This window comes from Camarhynchus parvulus, chromosome 2 (assembly GCF_901933205.1).
Source record: "Camarhynchus parvulus chromosome 2, STF_HiC, whole genome shotgun sequence".
Taxonomy (NCBI): domain Eukaryota; kingdom Metazoa; phylum Chordata; class Aves; order Passeriformes; family Thraupidae; genus Camarhynchus; species Camarhynchus parvulus.
The window spans coordinates 8,860,154-8,881,866 of record NC_044572.1 but is presented as its reverse complement, the minus strand read 5'-3'; the positions used below and the strand labels follow the sequence as shown (position 1 = coordinate 8,881,866).

At 37.8% G+C, this 21,713-nt stretch overlaps 1 protein-coding gene across 1 annotated transcript in view; it reads left to right on the top strand.

Annotated features, from left to right (window-relative positions):
- Positions 1–21,713, top strand: part of LMBR1 (limb development membrane protein 1) — a 67,948-nt gene that overhangs the window by 23,190 nt on the left and 23,045 nt on the right. The window contains exons 5-8 of the mRNA XM_030969655.1: positions 905–1,008; positions 18,555–18,681; positions 18,895–18,963; positions 21,292–21,356. Coding sequence (XP_030825515.1) covers positions 905–1,008; positions 18,555–18,681; positions 18,895–18,963; positions 21,292–21,356 — 365 coding nt within the window. The remainder of the gene's footprint in view (positions 1–904; positions 1,009–18,554; positions 18,682–18,894; positions 18,964–21,291; positions 21,357–21,713) is intronic.

The window sequence follows — 21,713 nt, the reverse complement described above, 5'->3', positions numbered from 1 at the left end:
ATACCGCTGTGAAGATCTGACTCTGCTTTCCTTTCTTCCTCCTTCATCAGATATTTATGTACATGGATAAAATCTCCCTAAGTCCTCTCTTCTCTGCTCCCTGTCCATTTGTCCCACTGGTTGAGGTTCATCAGAGCTGCAGGACACTGCTGCTCCCCATTTTGTCTCTTGAGCAGGTTTGCTGGGGATGTGCCATCACCCAGGTCTCTGATGAAGGTATTTGACCCACCAGCAGCCCCCTAGGGTGTCCATCCACTCTGACACAACCCTGGGAGCCCAGAAGCTCAGCCATTGTTCAGTCCACCTCAGAGTCCACTTACCTTGCCCATACCTCATTAATTAAGCTATGAAGGAGTTCATGGGAGATGATGTTGAAAGCCTTATAAAATTAAGATAAAAATATCTGCTGCTTTTCTTTTGCCTGCTGAGCCAGTCATCCCATTGTGGAAGGCTGCTCTTACCATGATGCCTTCTTCTGATTTGGAGGTGGTGATGGCATTTGTGTACTGCTCATGCTGAAATCCATGGTTTGCTTGGCAAAATATGGGAGAAAGGGAGTATACAGAGCTGGATTTTGTGAGAGTCACTGAGAGTAGTAAAATACTTTTGTCCTGAGAACTTCTGCAGTGGTTCTCTAAAGAACCTTCAGTGAGATTGTGGAAGTGGTTCACCTGAGCTTGCAGTCTGTCACCCAAGGTTTTTTGCTATTGAAAGGTAAGTTGTACCCAGGTTTTGTTTGAAGATCATTATGCAGAGAAATGGATATTTTTCAGCAGTGACCTGTAAATAATTATATCCATAACCCCCTGGCACTTGTACTTATATTACATTGTTATATGTGAGGGAGGAAAGTGTTATATATTTAACTGTGAAACTTACAATGTAAACTTCTTGTTTGTTGCAGGTTTGTGGAATCTTGCCTCTCTTTTTTCAAATCTGTGTTTATTTGTGTTGATGCCCTTTGCATTTTTCTTCCTGGAATCAGAAGGATTTGCTGGCTTAAAAAAGGTAGGAAAACACTATTAAATACAGAGTAATTGCAGTGTACATTTAATTGTCAGCCCTTGTTTCTGATGAAACTGAAATTACAGATTGGGAAGGATGTGGTGCTGGCATGTGTGTGCTTATGTGAAGGTTAAATACAACTGCACATTTTGGCACAGGCCAGGTACATAGGGGGAAAAAGGACTCCTTAAAAGCCATGTGTACTGAAATAAAGAAAATTACTTTTTTTCTTTTTTTAAATTAAATGATTCAATCAAGGTTTTATTTTTTGAAAGATGATTCTATTGGGATGTTAAAAGGAGAGAAGGTTCAAGAAATGCACTAGAAATAAAATAATAAGGAAAAGGAGGACATGTTTCTTGCTAATGGGAAGGGTGGTTAAATAACAGATGACCCTGAGAATACAAGCTTCATTTGTGAATTTTAAAGGTTAGAGACATCCCAAAAAAGGTTCAAATATGGTCAATATTAACAATAATATATTAAAATATTTGGCTTAGTTGAATATATTCAGGTTGATAGTGCTGAGTATTTCAGTGAAGCAGGGAACTTGGCAAAGCCATTTTTGAACAATAAGATGATAATGATTGTAGTAATACGTGAACTAAAGAAATACAGGGAAAAATTGCTATAGTGGGAGGCACATCAAAATTAATTTCAAATCATAAATATCAAATAGATTAAACTGGAATGATTGTCTGGGGACCAGTTGTAGCACTTTTCCATTAATCTTTATCATCCACATGATTACACTTTTGTTTTTAATGATACTACACTTGAGGAAATTCTGCTCCCTTTGGATGACAATTGTCACAAAGCAAAGGATCTTGGAAAGTGGTCTTGAAATCTGGAGAATAAAATGAATTAAAGATGGATGCAAAAGACTGAGTCACTGAAGCATGGCATGTAAAGCCACAAGGGGATAATTGTGTTTGGAAGGAAAACATCACTCCTGGTTGCAGTGACAGGAACTGGCATGAAGGCAGTGAAGTTACCATTTTGGTTCTTGGTGGGATTAGGGAAAACTCAACTGAAGTGCTGCTTTCAAGTTGGGATTTTTGGGTTCACTTGAGAAAAAACAGAGGACAGCAAAACAAACAAAAAACAACTTATGAACTACTATGTGAAGGAATATTTTAACTCAGAGAGAATAATGTGGAGAAACAGAGACTTTATTCCACAGCAGAAGGTACTGGTGGATTACAGCAATGTAGCTATGTCAGAAAACACCTGCAGGGCCTGGCCCAGGTGGTGTGTAAATGTTGTCTGGTGTCACCTGGGCTGAGCTGATGCTGCTGCAGCATTGCTGTGCATTGACCAAACTGCAGAAGTAGCCAGGTCACTTCACTTATGAGTTTGGGTGACCAAAACTAATGCATTCAGCTTCCAAGGAGTTTGGTGGTGGGCTACTGTGTTTAACTCATCCATCTTGGCTGGAAAACACTTTCTGTTCTTCATTCACTTCAGGTATCTGCAGGGCTGAGAGGTTTTAGCAGCTCTGGCTCTGTCCTTCCAGTTTTCATGTGGAGGCCACTCCATTTTCCTTTTGACACTTAAGTATCTAGCCACAGCTAATATTTATCTTTTCTTCTTAAAATTATGTTAAATATGTTAACTGATTCCAGTGGGGTTTGTGTTTCCTGCCATCCAACAAAACCAAGGATTCTCTCCATTAGCATACTGGGTAAGGTCCTTCTGCTGATAGAGTTCTTTTGGCTCCAACAGATGCTTTGTGTATCCCAGCTACATGAAACTTGCACTTTACATGAATCTTTTAATAGTTAATGTGTTACTTTCTTGTGGTAGTGGCTGTCAATAAACCCCATTCAAGATCAGTCAGCTCACCACTGCACATTTATGCTTGAGAGCATTTGTGAGATAAGATGGGTAAGATAGAACCATAATCTTCTGCAGATGCCAGGGCAAAGATGATTTTTGGTGCTTTGAAGTTTGCTTCTTCATAGGGGTAGATGAGATCAGATTTTAGAATCAAAACCCATCTATTGGAGGGGAGGAAGTTCCATTTTGAAATTTTTTTTTTTACTTTGAGTTCTGGATGTTTTTGGAACATCCCAGAAGCCAAGTGTGATTCCTGGTACAAATATTCCAGGCCTTTATGCAATGTTTGTTCTATCTCACTGCTCTGTTTAAAGTTATCCAAAATGGATGAAATTGTTTTGCTGGTTTGGAGTGAGCCTTGAAGCTGCTGGTCAAGATTCAGGCATTGTTGGATGTTGTAATATACCAATGAACATACCTTGTCTTTGATTGCTTTTCTTGGAAAGTAAGTGGCAGATGGCACTTCTGGACTAAGGTGATTAGTTAAAATTAAATGTGCTGTTCTTTTCAGATGCTGATGTAGATAAAGGATTCTATTTGTAATAATTGCTAGGTAGTTTTAAAGAATTACATCACATAATTGGGTGATTAGAATCTGGGAAAATTCATGATTAATCAGACTCATGATTACATGTAAGGTTTTCAGTTCTAGCATCTGTGAAGGAAGGGTATTTCCCATCAAGTTTTACTTTCAGTAGATTTTGGTCATGTTTGTTACCTCTTTTCCAAGAAGATTTTGAGACCATGATTACTTTGTAGAATTTTGGTATTTGAACAAATTATTTTGTGTACATTTTTTAAAAAAGTCATATTTTGTCATTCATCACATCAAAGTAATGGACCAGAGAGATAAAACATTGTTCAAATGCTATTACTGTTCACTGGAAAAATCAGATTTTAGTGGTCTCAGTTTAAAAGAACATTTCATACATTTGGCAAAACTTAGAGCATTTAAGAGAAGAATGATCTACTGTAAATGTGAAGACATTCAGTAAAGAGGTTTGGCATGGATATTTAATCTTTCAGCTGGGAGTTGGGAAAGCAGTTGGTTCTAGATACTCAGCTCAGATAAAAGTTTGGATAAAAAGACTGTTCCAGTGGAAGCTTTTATGCAGGTCATTTTGTCATTGAATTGCCTTCATCATAATGATTAAATAGGTCACTTGGGATATAGGTGTGTGCACTGAAGATGTCTATTTGAAGGTCTTAATATGTCAATTGCTTGTTGGATTTCCATAAAAGTTTTGAAAGTGCATAATTAAGAGGTTCATTCCTGAAATTGAAATGATTTTTTAATTTTTAATGGTTGTCTTTGTTCAGATTAAATAGCAACAGTAATTTTAGTCATTATCACATGTGGTCTGACTCCTGAAGGTTTTAGCCATCTGTTTATCACAGACTGTGCTATGAAAGTTGATTTTGTGTATTGACTGTACTCTGATTTTTTTTTGCAAGCTCTGATATTTCAGATATCTTATGAATTACTGTTGTGAGTTTTGTATAACTTTTCATTCCATTCCTGAGTGGTAGCATTGCTCCCTTAACTGTTCTGAATCAGAATGGGATTGATTAACCATCTTCCAATTTCCCATGGCCATTTTCCCTGGCTGCTGGTGTACTTGCTAGATGGCACATGGCCCCTTTTAGAGGCTCACTTGGCTTCCCCAGGGCAGCAGTTTAAAACAACCAAAGGCTTGCAGATTGTGCAGAAGAGAGAAATTGGGAAATGAGTCAGTGGCCGTGGATGGATGCAGTGCTGCACTGGAGTTCAGACTGATTCTCTGCTAGTTGTTCATGAAATCCAGTGTGTGAATTCAGAAGGGACATTTTGGGCCTGAGGGGGCTGACCATGCCCTTCCAAAGAGCTTAAATGCTGCTCTTTACTCATGTTCCTTTCCATTGAATGGCACTTGAACAATTCTGATGCCAGGACAATAATAATAATAACAATAATAATAATAATAATGATACAGCCAGTACTGGAGGTGTATAATGTACATGTGTATAGATATGTATGTCTCTGTGTATCTGCCATGTGTGTATGTATGCACACACATTTTTGTGTGTGGATTGGATTTTTCAAGACTTTGAATCATAATACATTGCAGCTTAGCCAGTGCTGTTAACTGAGCTGTTAGTGTACCTGATATCACTTTAATCTCTTGCATCAGTATTAAAAACTGTTTTACATCTTTCTCTGTTCTTGTCTTCTTTTGTAGAGACTGTGCATAAAATTATGTTTCTTGTTTAGATAATTTTTTAGTTTTTTGTCACTGATGTGCTCAGATTGTAGTTGTGAAAGAAACAAAGTTGTCAACAGTGTTTCTTAATGTCAGAATTTAACCTCATTCTTTATCATTCCCTCCAAAAAAGAAAAATTGTGCTATTTGCAGTTGAGTAGGTCACAGTGCTGATGTTTCCATGTGTGGTAACAGACTGCACAGAAAATTACATGTGTGCTGCTGTGTGAAGGAGGCAAACATTTTTGAGGAGATAATTGCCATACCTTTTCTTGACCTTTAAAATATGACCTTTCTCTTGATGTAACTTCAATGGAAATTTGTATTTATTTGAAGTTGACAAAGAGAAGGATGTTTTGAGTAATTTCCTTTTAAGAAAATACAAATAGTGCAATTTACTACTGTGAGAAACTGGAAAAACTAGGTATTGCATAATCACAAGTGTAGTTTTAAAAAGGCTTTATGAAGTATATTACCTTAATACTGATCTTTGAACTTGTAGTCATAGCATAAAGTTTAACATGAGCGACAGCAACATCCTGACCAATTATCCAAATTATCCAGACATCCCAAAATGTTCAGAACACAACACACAGAGTCTGTGGATTAAGAGGTTAACTCCTGGAACATCAAAAGAAGTGCATGATAATAAAAACAAATAGTACAAAAATTTGAGGTAACTTCCTTGCTTAATTAATTAGGTAGACCAGGTGGAAGCGAAGAGGCCAGAGCTGGTGCTCGGAACGTCTATAAAGCTGAGCAACATGACAGCACAATGGAGGAGGAACAAAGATTTTTTTAATATACTTCTATCCTGTGTCACAGTTTGAAATTGTCCTGGTTTATGTCCCTTTTGGCAAACTTACATAAAAGTGACCCTGTACTGTATTTTATGACCAGATGACTTTTTTCCCAGTGGCTAATTTGTATCAGACCCCCATCTTAAAGAGACACAGAAATGAGTAGGAAGTCCAAGCCGGTTTGTCTCAATGAGCTTTCATTGCATGCTTTCATTATTTTTGCTCGTTTTTGCCACTGATCATCCATAAATTGTTGGAAATGAGTGATTAAGGAAGTGCTGCTTAGTGTTAGTGGCACATGCACATTCTTGGTATGTTTTTTGTGGGTGAGAGGAAATCGTGTACTGCCCAAACAAAAAGGAAAACTCCTGCTGGGAACCTTTCAAGGAAATTTAACTTGCGTAATGTTTTGATCTTGGTGTTTATTACAGAAAATAAGAGTAATATTTCACCAGCTATTGTTATGTGTCAGCTAGCCTCTCCATTTGCTTGCCTTTTCCTTGATGACTCTTCCCAAATTCTCAGTTTATTTTAATAAAAACACCACTTTAAAATGTAGCAGTTTGTTGATATACTGAAGGCAGGTGAGCTGGACCAGTGCTCAGAACATTTATTGTGTTGTGCTTGCTACTGTATAAAGATTTGGCTGTTGTGGCTGCCTGTGTCAGCAGCTGCAGCTTAACCTGAGCAAGTAAAACATGGGAGTGCAGGTTCCTCACAAAATAGTGAGATGCAGGGGTTTCTGCTTTTAAAGGCAGATTCCTTCCCTTCATCTCTTCTAAAAATATGTTCTTTAAGTAAAATTACTTGCTTGCAGAGAGGGTGACAGTTGAAGCTTTGCAAAAATACTATTATTAACAATTTTCAAACTGCTTTTTCTGCTGTACTCTGTTGTTGGCTTGCTGAACAACCATAGTGTATATGTCTTCCATCGCCCCAGTATTTTATTTGATCCACTTTATTAATAGCAATTACTTTTCCTAGTCATTGCACTATGAAATAGGACTGAACTAAGCTTAAGTTTCTGATGTATTGTGTTGCAGTGCATTGTATGTGCAAATTACAAGTAACTAAACACAGTTTATACACAGTAATACAGTATAAACACAGTAATAAATACAGTGAAAAGTGAACATGCTGCTTTTTTGTTTCTTGGTGGGTATGCCAATTCTAATTTTTTTTTTTCCTTACAGAAAATCTGTACTGCCAGCTTTGCTGTTTGTACCAGTAGAACTTTGGTACAATTATAGGTGTAGACTACTGTAAAAGACATTTTACAGTGTGTGAATGCAATGTAGGAAGTATGTTCAAAGTTAGTTTTGAAGTATTTACATTTAGAAGATTTTTCACTTCTCAAGCAGATTTCCGTGGAAAGAAATTGTTCCTATATTGCAAAACACTGGGAAATAAGTGGCTTGGAAGTTTTTTCCAATATGAAATTATCTCTAATCAAGATTAGTTTTTAAAATTTGCCTTGATTTTTCTGTAAAATGGATTTGGAGAGTTTAAGAATCTTGAACATTGCTTGCAAACAGCATTTGACTGTGCTTTATGCTTACTTCTCCCCCTGACTGCAGTACCCACAGGCCACTGTGTGTATGGCTCACCAAATAGTCTTGACAGTGGATGTTTATTTGGCATTTAAGCTCATATTTATTTGTCTATAAAATCATTTAGCATGAACTGAGACTTTAGTGCTCTGATCTCTATGAAATGTTTACTGGTATGCAACTGAATTATTGTACATTATATTACAACCCATTTACTCATTCCATTAGTAATGCCAGAGACAAAAGTTGTTTAATCAGTCACATCAAAGGCAGCTGTTTAGGATTGTATTTTTGACATAAGTTAACATGTTAAGTTCAGATATGAAGTCCAGTTTTTAAACTGGAGTCCTTTAAAATGACACCACCTAAAATTTATTAGAGTTTGTTGTTGTTTAGAAGCAGATCCTGATGATTCTGGAATTCTGATTTGCCAAGTAGCTTGATCATAGTTTTTCCTTCTTCTAATTAAAATAAAAGTATACTTAGCTGACAGTTGTACAAACCCATAACATAATCTGTAGGATGTAAGGTGCAGAGTTAAGGACTGTATTTAACTGTAAATCTTGCATTATGGATGGTGCCTATCCTGACCCTTTGTGTGGTTGCTGCTTCCACCAAAGTCTCAGAAACAGCTTGTGCATGGCTAAATGTAGAATATATTTGTAATTTGTCATGTAGAGGGTAACCCCATCTAATACTAACTATGAGAAGAGCTTACAGAGCAGCTGGGAAAGGAAAATGAGAAGGTTTAGTATAACTTGTTAGTATGTAACATTGACAAATGTTACACTAAACTCTGAAAACATGGTAAAATTACAGCTTTACCAAGTCCTTCACTTGCACTTCTGCAGAGGGAAAAAAATATTCTTACCTTACAGTTATATATTAGCAAGTTAGAGTTTGGTTAGTGTTTGGCCTGCTTTTGTGAATCTGTGACTGGGATCTGTAACTCTACTGTAGATTAGTGTGAAAATGAAAATACCTTTGTAAAAGTGATGTCTGCAGTGATGTCTGCTGTCCTTTCACAATGGCTGTTAGAGCATGAAAATTACTACAGGTAAGTCAGAAGAGGTTGGGAATCCTGGTTGTGTTATTAATTTTTTGTATTTCAAAATCTTGACTTCAAAACATAATTTTTTTTTGCCTAAATGTCTGTATTTAGACATTTAGGATCAAAGGCTGGGCAGGACAGGTAAATAACATCCATGTATTTGTCAGCTTAAGGCCATACCATGTTTCACTGAGAGTGAGATGAAAAGAAATTCAAGAATCAGTGGCTAGGAGAGAGAAACTTGCTAGATGAGGAATAATGGCTTAATGTGAATTTGGTTTTGTAGATATATAAAATATGTTGTCAGGTTTTTATAAGATTTCTTGCTTCAGTCAGTTTGGGACATTATATGCAAAAATCTGCCTTTTTTATATTAGCGTAGGAGATCTGTGGTTTGTTGAATATAGGTAACAGTTCTGTATCTGGGGACAGCTGAGGGGGAAATAAGCGAATGTTGGTCGTTGCACACATTGGATCAAGATGTGATGAGATGTGATCTGTGCTCAGTTTCATTGAAGTAGTTAAATGTCACTTGGTTGCTTCCATAAATTAGATGGTACTTCGTTTAAAGAGGCCTCAGTGGAAGGTACAAAAAGTAGGCTACCAAGAGATAAGCTGATGGTAAAATTTTTTTGGTACAGCTTTTCTGCACTGGCTGCCTCACTGGCACTTCGTTATCTGGGCAGGGGTTCAGCCTTTCTGTGAATTGAGTTGAGATTGTAATTACTTTTTGTGACCAATTCTGTAATGTCAATAGAAAATCAAAATGTGTCAGGTTAGTTTGTGTTCTGGCAGTGTTTTAATGTGTTTGAGCTATGGAAATTCACAGTTGAACTGATGATGTATTTTTACCCCAGTATTGCTAACAACAAGATGAACTGAGTGTTGTTAGTAATATTGGGGCAAAAATACTGCACAAAGAAAATGGTGTTATCTTGAAAAGTGATTTTCTGACTGACTTCTCTAGCATGCTGTGAAAACTGCATTAGGTGACACATTATGAGTAGGTAGAGGCATCTGTAGAACGCCTCAGTTTTGGAAGCTAGCACTGGAGCATTAGTTGTTCCACCTCACCTCAGGCAGGAATGGGCTGCATTGCTGAACTTTTGTGCTTTCCCCACGCCTACATTGCCCTGAACTTGCACGTTTGTGCTGTATGTAGCAAGTTTATGCTTTGTAGAATTTCCACAGTTTCTGCTAACAGCCTTAACACGTAGCTGGAAGCCTGCAAGTGGAATAAGAGGAGAATATTTTCCTTTGTTGCTCTCTTAGTGGATAAATTGAGGGTTTTTTTTACAGTTTTTATTTGTTTTTAGGATAGCTTACAGAGTTCTGCACGAGCAAAATGTTAAAACATGTTAAATACTTCTACTACTTGTAAAGTGGTACAGCTACCAATGCTAAGCTTGAATCTCTTATCACTGATGTAAACTGAAGCACTGGCTTCTAAAATATTCTTCCTAAGACACTTATTTTTGAGCAGAGATAAGTAGGTTTTAAATTTTGTTTGACTGGTGCATTCTTAATACCCTCTGTAGACCCTTCTGTTTGTGGTTGATGATAGCTGTAATCCAGAGATGTATTTTAATTTTTTTTTTATTTTACTTGTCAGTTTATAATATAGTTCATGTAACAATTTAATTTAAAACTGAAATGTTTCATGGAAAATTTGCCATCCTTTGGGAAGGAATTATTCACACATGCAAGATCTCTGAAATAGCTGTGATTCAGACCCCTTTCTTAGTCAATGGAAATAGGCAAAGAATTTGGCATATCTGAGAGGCACACTGCTTTCAAGAGGCAATGTGAGCATCTTCCCATCTCAGAGTGTTTGGATTTATTTCAATAAATGGTTAGAAACATTCAATTGATTTGCTGTTAGTTTTAGTTGGAGGATATAATTTGTTTTATAAAAGTGGCTGGTTTATGCATGAGGACTGTCTTATTAAGATTTGAATATTTAAATATTTCCACATTAGTCAGGGTCTCCACTTGAGTCTCCATTGACATCAAATAGTGACTGTTCAGAACAAGCAAAACTTTGTCTCTACTTTAAGTCTCTTTATGTACTTTTGTTGCTTTATTATAAAATTTAAAAATACTCTACAGATTTATTATAATTGTAATTTTAATTCACAAAAAAGTTCCAGGGAATTTTATATTAATAGTTGAAAGGTTTAATATAATTGTCTTAATCATTGAAAGGCAATAAATATTTTTCTAATGGGTTTTCATTTATTAAATGAAACTTTACTAGGCAGACACCACTTTTCATTCCTTCTCTGAAAGCAGTGGGTTTTTGATCCTGATAACCATATTATCCTGATATTTAGACCTGTAGTCTGTATTACTTATTTAGTATTACTAAAATTACTTCACATTATGGATTGCTCTATATTAGGAATTGCTTATTCTGCACTGACAAGGAAGGAGCTTACACATATGTAGTGAAAATTTGTGAGGCAGACAACAAAACAATTTTATTTACAAAGGAGGGGAGGAGGGAGAACCAAAGACTTTCTCCCATCTCTGTCCATTTTTCTTTTTTTTTTGGTACCTTTTTCAAGAGTTTCCCAGCTTGTTTATAGGAACTTCCAGCATTCTGGTGCTTTGGCCAGTTCCTAGAAGTTCCTTTCTTCTTGGGCTTATTCACCCTCTCAGGGCATTAGTAATAGACATGACTTCAGGGGATTTACTTTTGTTTTCTTTATTTATTTTAGAACATTAAAAGTGACCTTTGTGCTTGTACATGTCATTTGCTTTTGGTAACTGTCTTCAGGGTTTCATTCTGCCAAAACACAATCACAAATTCCAAGTCTTAATGTTACTTATCTTAGTGCTCTGCCAAGCTACAAAGAAGTTGGAAAGCATCTATTTATCTTCCTATCAGGCCAGTCTAGCAGGAAAGATTCTTTCTGATCCAAAAGTAAATGATTAGAGGGAGACTCACAGTGTCAGAAATCCCACAGCTCCCATGGTGTTGTTGCAGGTGGCACTGGAAAGTCTGGGAAACTTGGTAGGTGGAGGGAGTGGATCATCTCAGAGCTAATTAGTGAGAGCTGGGCTAGTGAATGGAACAACAGAGCAAACTTGTGGGGGAAAGGGGTAACACTGGGACAGTGACCATTTTACTGTGATTATCCTTTCATTTCTCATTTCCCTTCTCTCCAGAAGGTTTGGGTTGGATGTTCACAGATCGGCATCCATCCCTTTTATGGCGAGCTGCAGCAGGGTAGTCGTGTGTATCTGACAGCTGTAGGTTGTGATTATTTTATTCCAGTTAGTGTCTGCTTGCATTTTGGCTGCTATTCTGTCTAGCTTTTCCCCATTTTAAGAAATTGGTATGTATTCTGTACTCTAGTATGTATTCTGATACAAAATTTGTAAGCAATAATACTTCAAATGTACTATTTCTCTGTTAAATTTACAAGAGTGATGCCTAATGTGGAAGAGCATCTTGGCTTGTGTTGTTTCAACCCATGTATTTGAAACAGTGCCTTAACTGCTAGGCAATAAATGAATCCCACCTTATCATTCTCACTGGAGTCCATCTTGCACTGGATAATTAAATAGATCCTGGGGAAAAAAGTGAGAAAGAACTCCTTTTTATTCTGGTCCTGAGGACTCAAGTCTGCAAGGAGTCCTTGGTTCTTAGGTTATTCCACTGAGTTATTTGTGTGCAGTGGTGTCAACAGGAACATTTGATGGGTATGGACCCCAAACTATGCTATAACATTGTGGTTTGGATGCTTCTCTGGGACACCGAAGAAGGGAGCATCAGTTTTCTTTGGCAGAGGAGTCACTGCAGAGAGTGTACTGGATCCTGAATAGGTGGCCTCCTCCCCAGGCTATTAAGTAAAGATATCTTTTTCTTGAGCTCTACTTGAGGGATTTTTGGTCCTTCACTTCCAACTTGGCAGGCATAACTAATGCTTATTGTTACATGTCTTTAGCCAGTACCCAAAGAAATAATTTTGGGTCTTATTTCCTACGAAACTTTAATTTTTCTGGATTTTCAGAATTTTCTGAATTTTTTTACTTATCCTGTGTGGCTGTTAAATTTGACACAGTTCAGTATTTTGGCTGCCTTCTCTTGTTCCATTGACAACATGGTAACAACTGTGAAATCATTTGAGAAAGGATACTAACAGAAAAATCAGCTGAAAGTTGCTGGGAATGTTTTATGACTGAATTTTCATGTTTGTATTGTGTAGAAAATAAATACAAGCTTTAAAATAGACTTGTGATGAAAAGTGCTCATTTAATCTTAAAATCCCTGTAGACTGTGAAGGTTCTGTGAGGGAAGAGGTGATGTGGGGGAAGATGCAGTTGGTGCTAGTTATAGTCTGAAGTATTTGATTCTTGTATGGGCAAGGAAATGTTGGTTTTCTTTTTCCCCTACTTGAATCTGATACCTGAATATATTACTACTTGATTAAAATTTCTTAGCTGCTTCATGAAGGTTCTGAGTCATTAGCAGCTACATTTTTAAAATTAACTGAGTTTTCCTAAAACTACAGCATCTGTTTTTGACTTAGTAATTCGTGTAGGCTCAGGAGGTAGTGACCCCTTCACTAAATACCAGTGTGCTAAGTGTAGGCTGTTTCATGTTGCCTGATGCAAAATTGTTCTCCTTTACTTATTAAAAAGCTGTTTGTGGACTGCCTTGAATAGGTCACAGCAAGGATTGCTCCAAGCAGATCTGGTGTCAAACCATAGAAAGGGGTGAAATGCTTGACACTCATCTCTTCACTAATGCTTACAAATTGAGAAAGAGGGGGTGTCACATGCTAAAACTGTAATTGGGGTTAATACATAACATCCCCAACCTCATACCCAGTGTAATCCTCCCTTTTTTAGTGCCTCCACTTCTCCTGCAGATGCTATCATGTGTGTTTGTTGCCATCAGCCCCTCACTGAACAAATCTTGAGGTTACTAAGGCTCCTTTCTGTCACGTGAGAACAATGGGCGTCGTGTGTACTCTAAATGTGCCATGATTGCAGAAATGTTTCCCAGGCTTTCCCCATGGGTCAGGGCATGGTGTAAAAAGTGATGTTTACCTACCTTGCAAGAGGTCAAGATGTCCAAGCAGAACTGTGTTCACATATTCAGCACCATAGAAACTTAGTTAGCACTCTCTGGTTTTGTGTGTAACGTGTAATTTTTATTTCATTGATGATAGGGTGTTTTTTTTTTTCCTGCAGTTTGCAACTAGGTTAAAATGTGGAATTAATAAAAGCCATTCTATGGCCTGCATTATCAATGTAGATCCAAAAATGTCCATTTTAAAGGAGCTGATATGTTCATCAAAATCTCTATAGTCAGGTAATGTTCCAACAAAGAAACGCTTTTTCTTAAAGTAAGGATGGAGCTGTAGTTCTTTCACTTTACCAGGAATTTTGCCTCTTGCAAAAAGAGATGATACATACTGAAAGATTTTCTAATCATTCATCAACGTTAAAATGAAAGAACTCCTGGTAAATATATCAATGTATGTGTTAAAATCCATATAGCATTAGACAACATTAAAAACTATGCTTAAATTTCTGAAGGATAATAATTGTGTTTCTGCTCACAACTGGCAGTGCAAAAAATCAGCAACAAATGGCTCAATTGCTTTTATTTATTTAATAATTCTTTAAGGAAAAATAACATCTTGTGATTTTCTGGCCCAGGTTGTGCCACATTGCCTTCCACAGTGTCTCTCCTGGAATATGGTGCATGTCTTTGCTTAGCATTGCTAGAATGGCAGTTGTCAGATATTTCCTTTTAAACTTTCTAGAGTTTTCATGTGGCTCTTAATGGAGAGAGGAGCAGGCAGGAGGTTCCTTGCCTTGTCCTTGTGAGTCAGGAGAGATCCCTGTGCCCTGCTGGTTGTGTGAGAGGCCTGAACCTGGTGCACAGCCAGTGTGCAGGGCAAAGTCTTCACTTGTTACTGGTGCCTGATTAATGGCAAAGCATTTTGTGTTGTTACATTTGTATAATTCAAAGTAGTTACAGAATTTTAAATGGAGGAAAAAAACCAAACCCACCACTTTTGCCTCCATTATCAAGAAATTGTCCTTTTCCTTATTGAAAAGCTGTAAGGACCTATCACCACACATGTTATCTTGTAAAGTAAAACCAGTCTCTAGGTGTTATGTGTTGACACATATAGCAGGAAGTCTTAATGTTTTGTAAGTGGCATAATAGTCATCCCTCAACACAAATGTACTGCAGGGAGAGGTGGTTTCCTTGGTAATTATGCTGAGTTGCTTGTAATACATCTGTTACTCCTTCAGGACTGTTGTTGCCATTTGTACTTCATTGGGTTTTTCAGATGAATTACCTTTTTTGGCCATGTGCTGTTTTTAATGTCTTTTGGCTATTTGTCATCTGGGATGAGTTATCTGTGTTAATCATAATAGAAAAGAAACATGGTAAGATTTTGATGATACAGAGTAGCAATTAAAAATTTGTCAGGACACTTCTAAAATAATTAAAACCTTTCCTGCTAAAATTAGGCTTTTCTGGAAACATGAACCCTTAGGCCTGGTGCTCCGGGCAGCATAAGTAGCTCGGGATTAAGCTATAAAAACTTCTGATTGTCTTGACAATTGAATTTTAAAGAATTAGAAGCCTGAGAGTCAGGTATCTCTAAGGCTGTACAAGGATGTGTTTGTAGGACAGCTTTTATTTGTAGGCAGGCCTTGAGAGCTTCAAATGCTCTTTCTTTTCCACTCCCCCCATTAGTGCAGAGAGAAGATGACAGATATTACTGAGTCCTGGCAAGTTGCAGTCTGCTGGGATTGATGTGTTAAATATCTTTCCTTTAATAAAATACTTCACTTGGTTAAGTGCTCATGTTAAAGAACTAGGTGGATTTTGAAAATATGCTGTGAGTGAAAGTGTAGGTGAGCTGTGGACTGATAAGCTGTGAAACTTTGAAGTTTAAAAAATAGAAGAAATTGGGGGGTTGATGGTATAATATGCCAATTCTTTTCCCCAATTTTCTTGATAAATAGCTAAATTACAGTTTCTCTTGGATTATAGTAATTTGCTTCCAAAAGTTTTTGTTTATCATATTTTTTTCATCTTCCACAAGAGACTCCTTTAATGTGTCAGTCAGCCTGTAGGGTGCCAGACTTCTGCTTAGGGACAGTAGGGAACCACACAGGGCATTGACTTTCAGGAGTGGCTTTTGCTTTGTGGATAATCTGAAACTCAGCTGGAAGAATTTGTAAGGTGTTGAGTGTGTTTTGTTTTCCTGTTCAGCTGTTACCAGAGATGTTGTTACGGCCTTGTAGTGCAATGATAGTTATTGTATTGCTTCACACCACAACAGATAGTTGATGTTTTATTCTAGATACATTCATGGAAAAAGACATTAAAGTGGAGAGCTACTAAAACCAAAATCACTGTTGAGTGAGAGAAACACTACCTTCCTTCAAACTGGCAGGTGTTCATGCTTCCTAAACTCTGATCCGGAGTCCATTTTGGGAACGTGTCCCTCTCCTTTACTGACATGCAGAGAAGCTGATGTATGAACTAAAGACCAAAGATCAGACTCTTTTCAACACTTCTACCTTTCTTTTTAGCATGCATTAGTTTTATCATTTTGTTCTTTGTGGTCCATGTCATCTCTTTCTCCCTCTTTGTGTACACAGCCTTCACTCTTCTCTGCATGTCCCTGGAGAGTAGGAATAACCCCAGTGTGTACAAAAGTGAGGGTGCTTTCTGAGCCTCTTCTCTCTGTTCATGTCACTCTTCATTTTTTATTTGTTTTTTTCTCCCTCTGATACCTTCAGGGAGTGTTTGAAGAACCAACCAGGTTTTATATTACTTCATCTGTTTCCATTCATGAAAATGTGTCCTGGTTACAGATTCAAATTTTCTGATCTTAGAGTGGTGAATAGTCTTTCTAATAGTAGACTTTGTTTAGACAAGATTTTTTTAAAAGGAATCTATTTTTCCAGGTCTTCTTACTTCCCTTATTTCTTCCCTTATTACTTCTCTTATTACTTCTCTTATTTCTTTCCCACCCTTTCCCCTCATGCACAGAAATGTAACCTGAAGCCATAGCAGTATTCTTAGTGTACAGCAGGGGGTGTATGGAAGCCAACCACCTTAAGATGCATTTCCATTGTCCACTTAATTTTATATTGTCGAGCTTAATTACATTTTGTGTATTTTGTGACTTCTCTTTTTTAACTCCTCTAACTTAATCAGGATCCCAGCATTATTTGGCCAATGAAAAGTAAATGTCAAATGAAAATTTGACTGCCTTAAAATAGAAGTACTCCAGGGGGGCAGCTTGTCTTACTGAAAATGAAGCCAAGGTTGTCCAGAGAGGTTTTGGAGTCTCCAAGCTTGGAGGTACTCAAAAGATTCCTGGGGAACCAGCTTTAGGTGTCTGCTTGAGCTGGGGGTGGACCAGGTGACCTCTGAAGGTCCTTGCCAACCTCAGTCATTCTGTGGTTCTCCAGAGGTTTTCTCCATGTGCACAGGGGGAAAATTCTGTACCTTTCATTCCTTTCAAATAGCAGCTATTTGGCAGGTAGTCTAATGTATGTAAGTATGAACTAATGTGCCTGGAACAATAATGTTTTCATAGGGCACAGCCTTATGGGTGCCTAATTGAGATTAAGTATTTACCTATGTCCTTTAAGTGTCTTAATTTCTTTTTTATCCTGGACCATTACCAAGTATTCATTAGTGTCTGTGGCAGAATATTTCTATTTATCACTTCACCAAAGTTCTTTAAAGTATTATGATTTCACTATATTCAAATGAATGTGAATCCTAATCTGTGTGTGCTGTGCAATATAAAAATTCTTGTGCCCTGAGCAGAATGGAGAGAGTTGTCAGTGGTAATCTTCCTGTTATGCAGAGGACTGGTGGAGGAGAGGAACTGGTGTGCTACAAGAGATCAGTGCTCATGGTTAGGATGCCTGGGGTCCTCATTCATGGTTGGATGCAGTGATTATGTAGAGAGCATAATTTTTAGGGTGAATATCATATAAAGATTACCCTCAAGTAACCCCCTAGTTAAGCAGCGAGGGAAGATGTAATAAAAATAGAAAAAACAATAAAATAAAACAAATGTTCTGCTTTTAACTATCAAGTAGTCTTTCTTTGCAATGAAGTATTCCCAAGCTGGGGTGAACCTATATGAAAAACAGGTTGGATTTACTCGTGGAGATGTATACTGGCAAACAAAGAAAAAAAAAAGTAAAATTGTTACTTAAATATCAGTCTGATGGTTCCTTAATGGCGTGGATGCATGAAAAGGCATCCCAATCACTCTATTACTCCAAATTAGTGAAATTAGTGATACCAATAAAAAGTAAATCTGATTTTTTGGTGTTATTTGGTGTTATTTTTTGGTTATTTGGTATGTTATATATAATATAATATATATAACACTATATATATTAGCGAATGTAGCATCAGCTGTGGGAGCGTTGTTCCGTTTTTCAGAGGTGAGCCCTGCGTGCGCCCGGCGGGGCCGGGGCAGGGCGGGAGCCGTGCGGGAGCGGCAGTTCCGCAGCCGAGCGCTGGAGGGCTCCGCAGACTGACGGCTGCCCAGCGGTTTCAGGGGAATTGCTGCATTGTACCTGCGCAGGGTTTAATGCTTGCCGGGCCATTTGGCTATTTGCCATAATTGGCTTTCCATTCCCTTGATTGGAATCATAGATAAAAATTTGCTAATCCACTTTCTTTGCTGAAAGTATTAGAAAAGTAATCCATCTTGTAAAAATGCTCGAACAAAATCATATGGTATAAAGAGTACTTTGTGGAATAATGAGATTAATGAGAACTGTAAGGCATATGCAATTTAAAACGTTTTTCTATGGGTTTAAGGGAAAAATGCAATCTGGGCACTATAAAGCCATAAGTACTTCCTTTTTTATGCACTACCTTTTAAATGTGCATTACATGTTATGCTTTTGTATACATGATAAAATGTGAGTATGTATTTAGGAAGAAGAATCTGCTATTTACTTGTAATTTAATAAGGTTTGAAAATACCTGATTCAAACTTCTTGGCTGTGTTTTTTTCCTCCCTCTCCCCTCTTCTGCCCATAGGGCATCAGAGCACGGATTTTGGAAACCCTTGTAATGCTCATTCTTCTTGCACTGCTTATCCTTGGAATCGTATGGGTGGCTTCAGCACTCATAGACAATGATGCTGCCAGTATGGAGTCTTTATATGGTATGGAATGCAAAAGAACCCTCACTCACTTTCATTGTAAATACAGAAATGCAGGTTTACAGTTAAATGTATTTCTAGTACATGCTATGTGAGTATTGCACAGGTTGTGAAGGAGGTGTCTTAATTCAGTCAGCACCATTTTGATGTTAAATTCTGTGACATAAGTAGCCTCTTGCTAATTAGCTAAAGCTGTGCTCAATGTTTTCTTTACAGACCTCTGGGAATTCTACCTCCCATATTTATATTCCTGTATATCGCTGATGGGATGCTTGTTACTTCTGTGTAAGTGTTTTCCTCATTGTTCCTAAAGATGAATGGTGTTATGGTGGAGGATTTTTTGTCTATTGTGGTCAATTTTTTTAATGGTTAAATGAAACTTTTTGATTGCGAAAGTTGAGTGGGATTTTCTTTTTCTGATTAAATTTAAATTTAGGTGTGAATTTGTTAGGTTTGGGTTCTGAAGTTCAAATAAATGGTACCTTAGATTTTCAATTTTGAGAAACTTTCCAACTCACCCAATTTTGACTAATAACTTGTTAAAGCAGGTAGTTGAAAAATAGGGACTCTATTCTGCAAAGAAAAGCACAATTTTTAAATGAAATGTCTGCAGGAGGCCAGTAGTATGGTGAGAAAATGATTTTGGAACATTTTGTCCTATATTCAGTAAACTACCATTCTTCCTTTTGTAATTGAAAATGTTGCTGTATAGGCAGGAGTTGGAAGACTGCAGCCAGCTTTCATAATCACACCACTGAGCTCTGGCCAGTCTGCAGGTCAGTTACACAATTGCATCTGAAACAAATGCAGTAAAAACCCAACCTTACACTCAGTGCTCCTAACCAGAGTTCAGTTATCCATGTTCAGGAGAATAAGAAACATGATGGAAGGCTCCAAATCCCATTTATAATCTCAGCCCCCTCCTTCAATAATTTCTAGAAAATTGCTGAGAGGAACAGAAGATCTCCCTTTTTAGATTACTATGACTTCATCTCTTCTCCAAGCTTGACAGATGCAAAGCTTACATGGGGCTGTCACTGTGGAGAAAGGGCGGGGAATCATAATTTGTGATATCCTTTAAACAGATCTATTAAAGAGACTCACCTCAGTGAGTCTCCTTAGATTCTCTAAACAGTGGGATTCTCAACATCTTGTGTAGGCTGTTCCAGAGTGGCATTCACAGAGGTGCTGAACACTTTAATGGGAAGTTGGTTTACAAAACTTCAAATCTGCCCTGCAATTTGCTTCAGCAGAGCTGAAAACTCAGCCTGCTGAGTTCTGGGGCTGTTGTAAACCAGTTCACTGAAATTTTTGTGACTAAATGCCAGGTTTTGGAAGTGTGTAACTTAAGCAAATCACTGAGGTGATTGCCCTCCAAGCTGTTAGATCTGTGTAGCTGAAAAGGCAGTATACAGCAGTGGGGCAGCTGCTGGGGTAGAGCTTCAGCTGGTTTAATTGCTGAAACAGTGTTTGAGTAAAGCCTATTGCAGTAGTGATTTGAGCATCACTTCATTTGTCTTTTGTCCTTTTCCTGAGGATTCTTCTGCAGTAAAGACAGACAAGCTTAAGTTAGATTTTGGAATACTCTTGTATTTTTTTTTAATATGCAATAGCTACAGTGAAACACTGTATTGATAAAAATAAATGCAATTCCCACAATAAAATCTTGTCTACTTTTTTTGGCAACAATATTTTATTATAATGGAAACTATAGATGTATGTACATGCTCATCCATATTGTTATAAATTCTTTCCTCTCTGACATATTTCAGTATTTGAAGGCAGTTTTCCCTAAACTGTTATAATTTTCTATTATCATGATTAAGCCTTTCTCCTAAGAAGCAGACATGCATCATTCCTGAAAACCATCACAGGCTAGGATCAGAAAGGGCCCGTTGTTATTTCACAGAAAATAGTCTAAAATCTGGTAGCTGAGCCTACTCTCAATGGAAGTTGAAGGATAACTTTCAGGAGAGCAAAGGAGCTTCAGGATCTCTTGGCCTTGCAGCTACACCTGTGCTAAAAGATGAAACATGCCTGAGATGTTCTCCAGTGCTGTGGCCAGCCAGTGTCATTCCATCCAGGATATTGCAGCTGGCAGGTGTCTGTGCAGCTTTGGCTCGTGAAAAAGGTTCCTGGGCTGCCTGAACTCCAGAACTGCACTGAGAATCATTTGGGAAAGTGTTAACTGGCTCAGGACAAGTCATGCCAGGAATAGTTCTAACAACTTACTGGTGTAGGCAGTCCAATCTTAAAGCCCAGGAATGCATCCTGGCACTGCTGAATTTGCTAGTGAAGACATAGCATCTCGTGCCACATGCTTTGAATAAATAATTAATTAGTTGAGCAAGTTTAAGATCTCTGATCATGTGGTGTTCCTTGTTGACAAAAAAAAGTCACAGTTAAGCTCTTGGAAGGGAGAGATGCTTGTCTTGATCAAAATTCGTGTGCGTGCAATGTGCTTGGACGTTCATGTTGGAGCTTTAAGCTATTGCAGTTCTTTTCAAAACTGAACAATGGTGATATGTGGAACAGCACACTTAGCATCCAAATAAAAACACCTGCTCTTTGACTTACAAATGATGTTTTGCAATGCTCTTCCTTCCCCTGCAGTGTGCACACCAGTGGGGCTCTCGAGGATGTTTACAGTAATGGGTCAGTTGCTCGTGAAGCCGACAGTAAGTGCTCCCCAGTTCTGTCTTGCAGTGCTCCCCAGTTCTGTCTTGCAGTGCTCCCCAAGTCTGTCCTCCTGTGCTGCACAGTTCTGTTCTCCTGTGCTCCCCAAGTCTGTCCTCCCGTGCTACCTGTGAGAAGGTGGAATGGTATTTTGGTACTTTCTTCTAGAATGCTCACACTTCTACAGAACTCTTCAGTTCATCAGTTTCTAGAACCACTATTTATGTACTCATTTCACATTTCTCATATAGCACAAAAGCCTGGTTTTTCCCAAAGTATTTCTTAAAATAATACAGACTTCCTCTGATTTTTCAATTTATGTCAATGCTACTATTATTATTTATTACCAGTATTTCCTG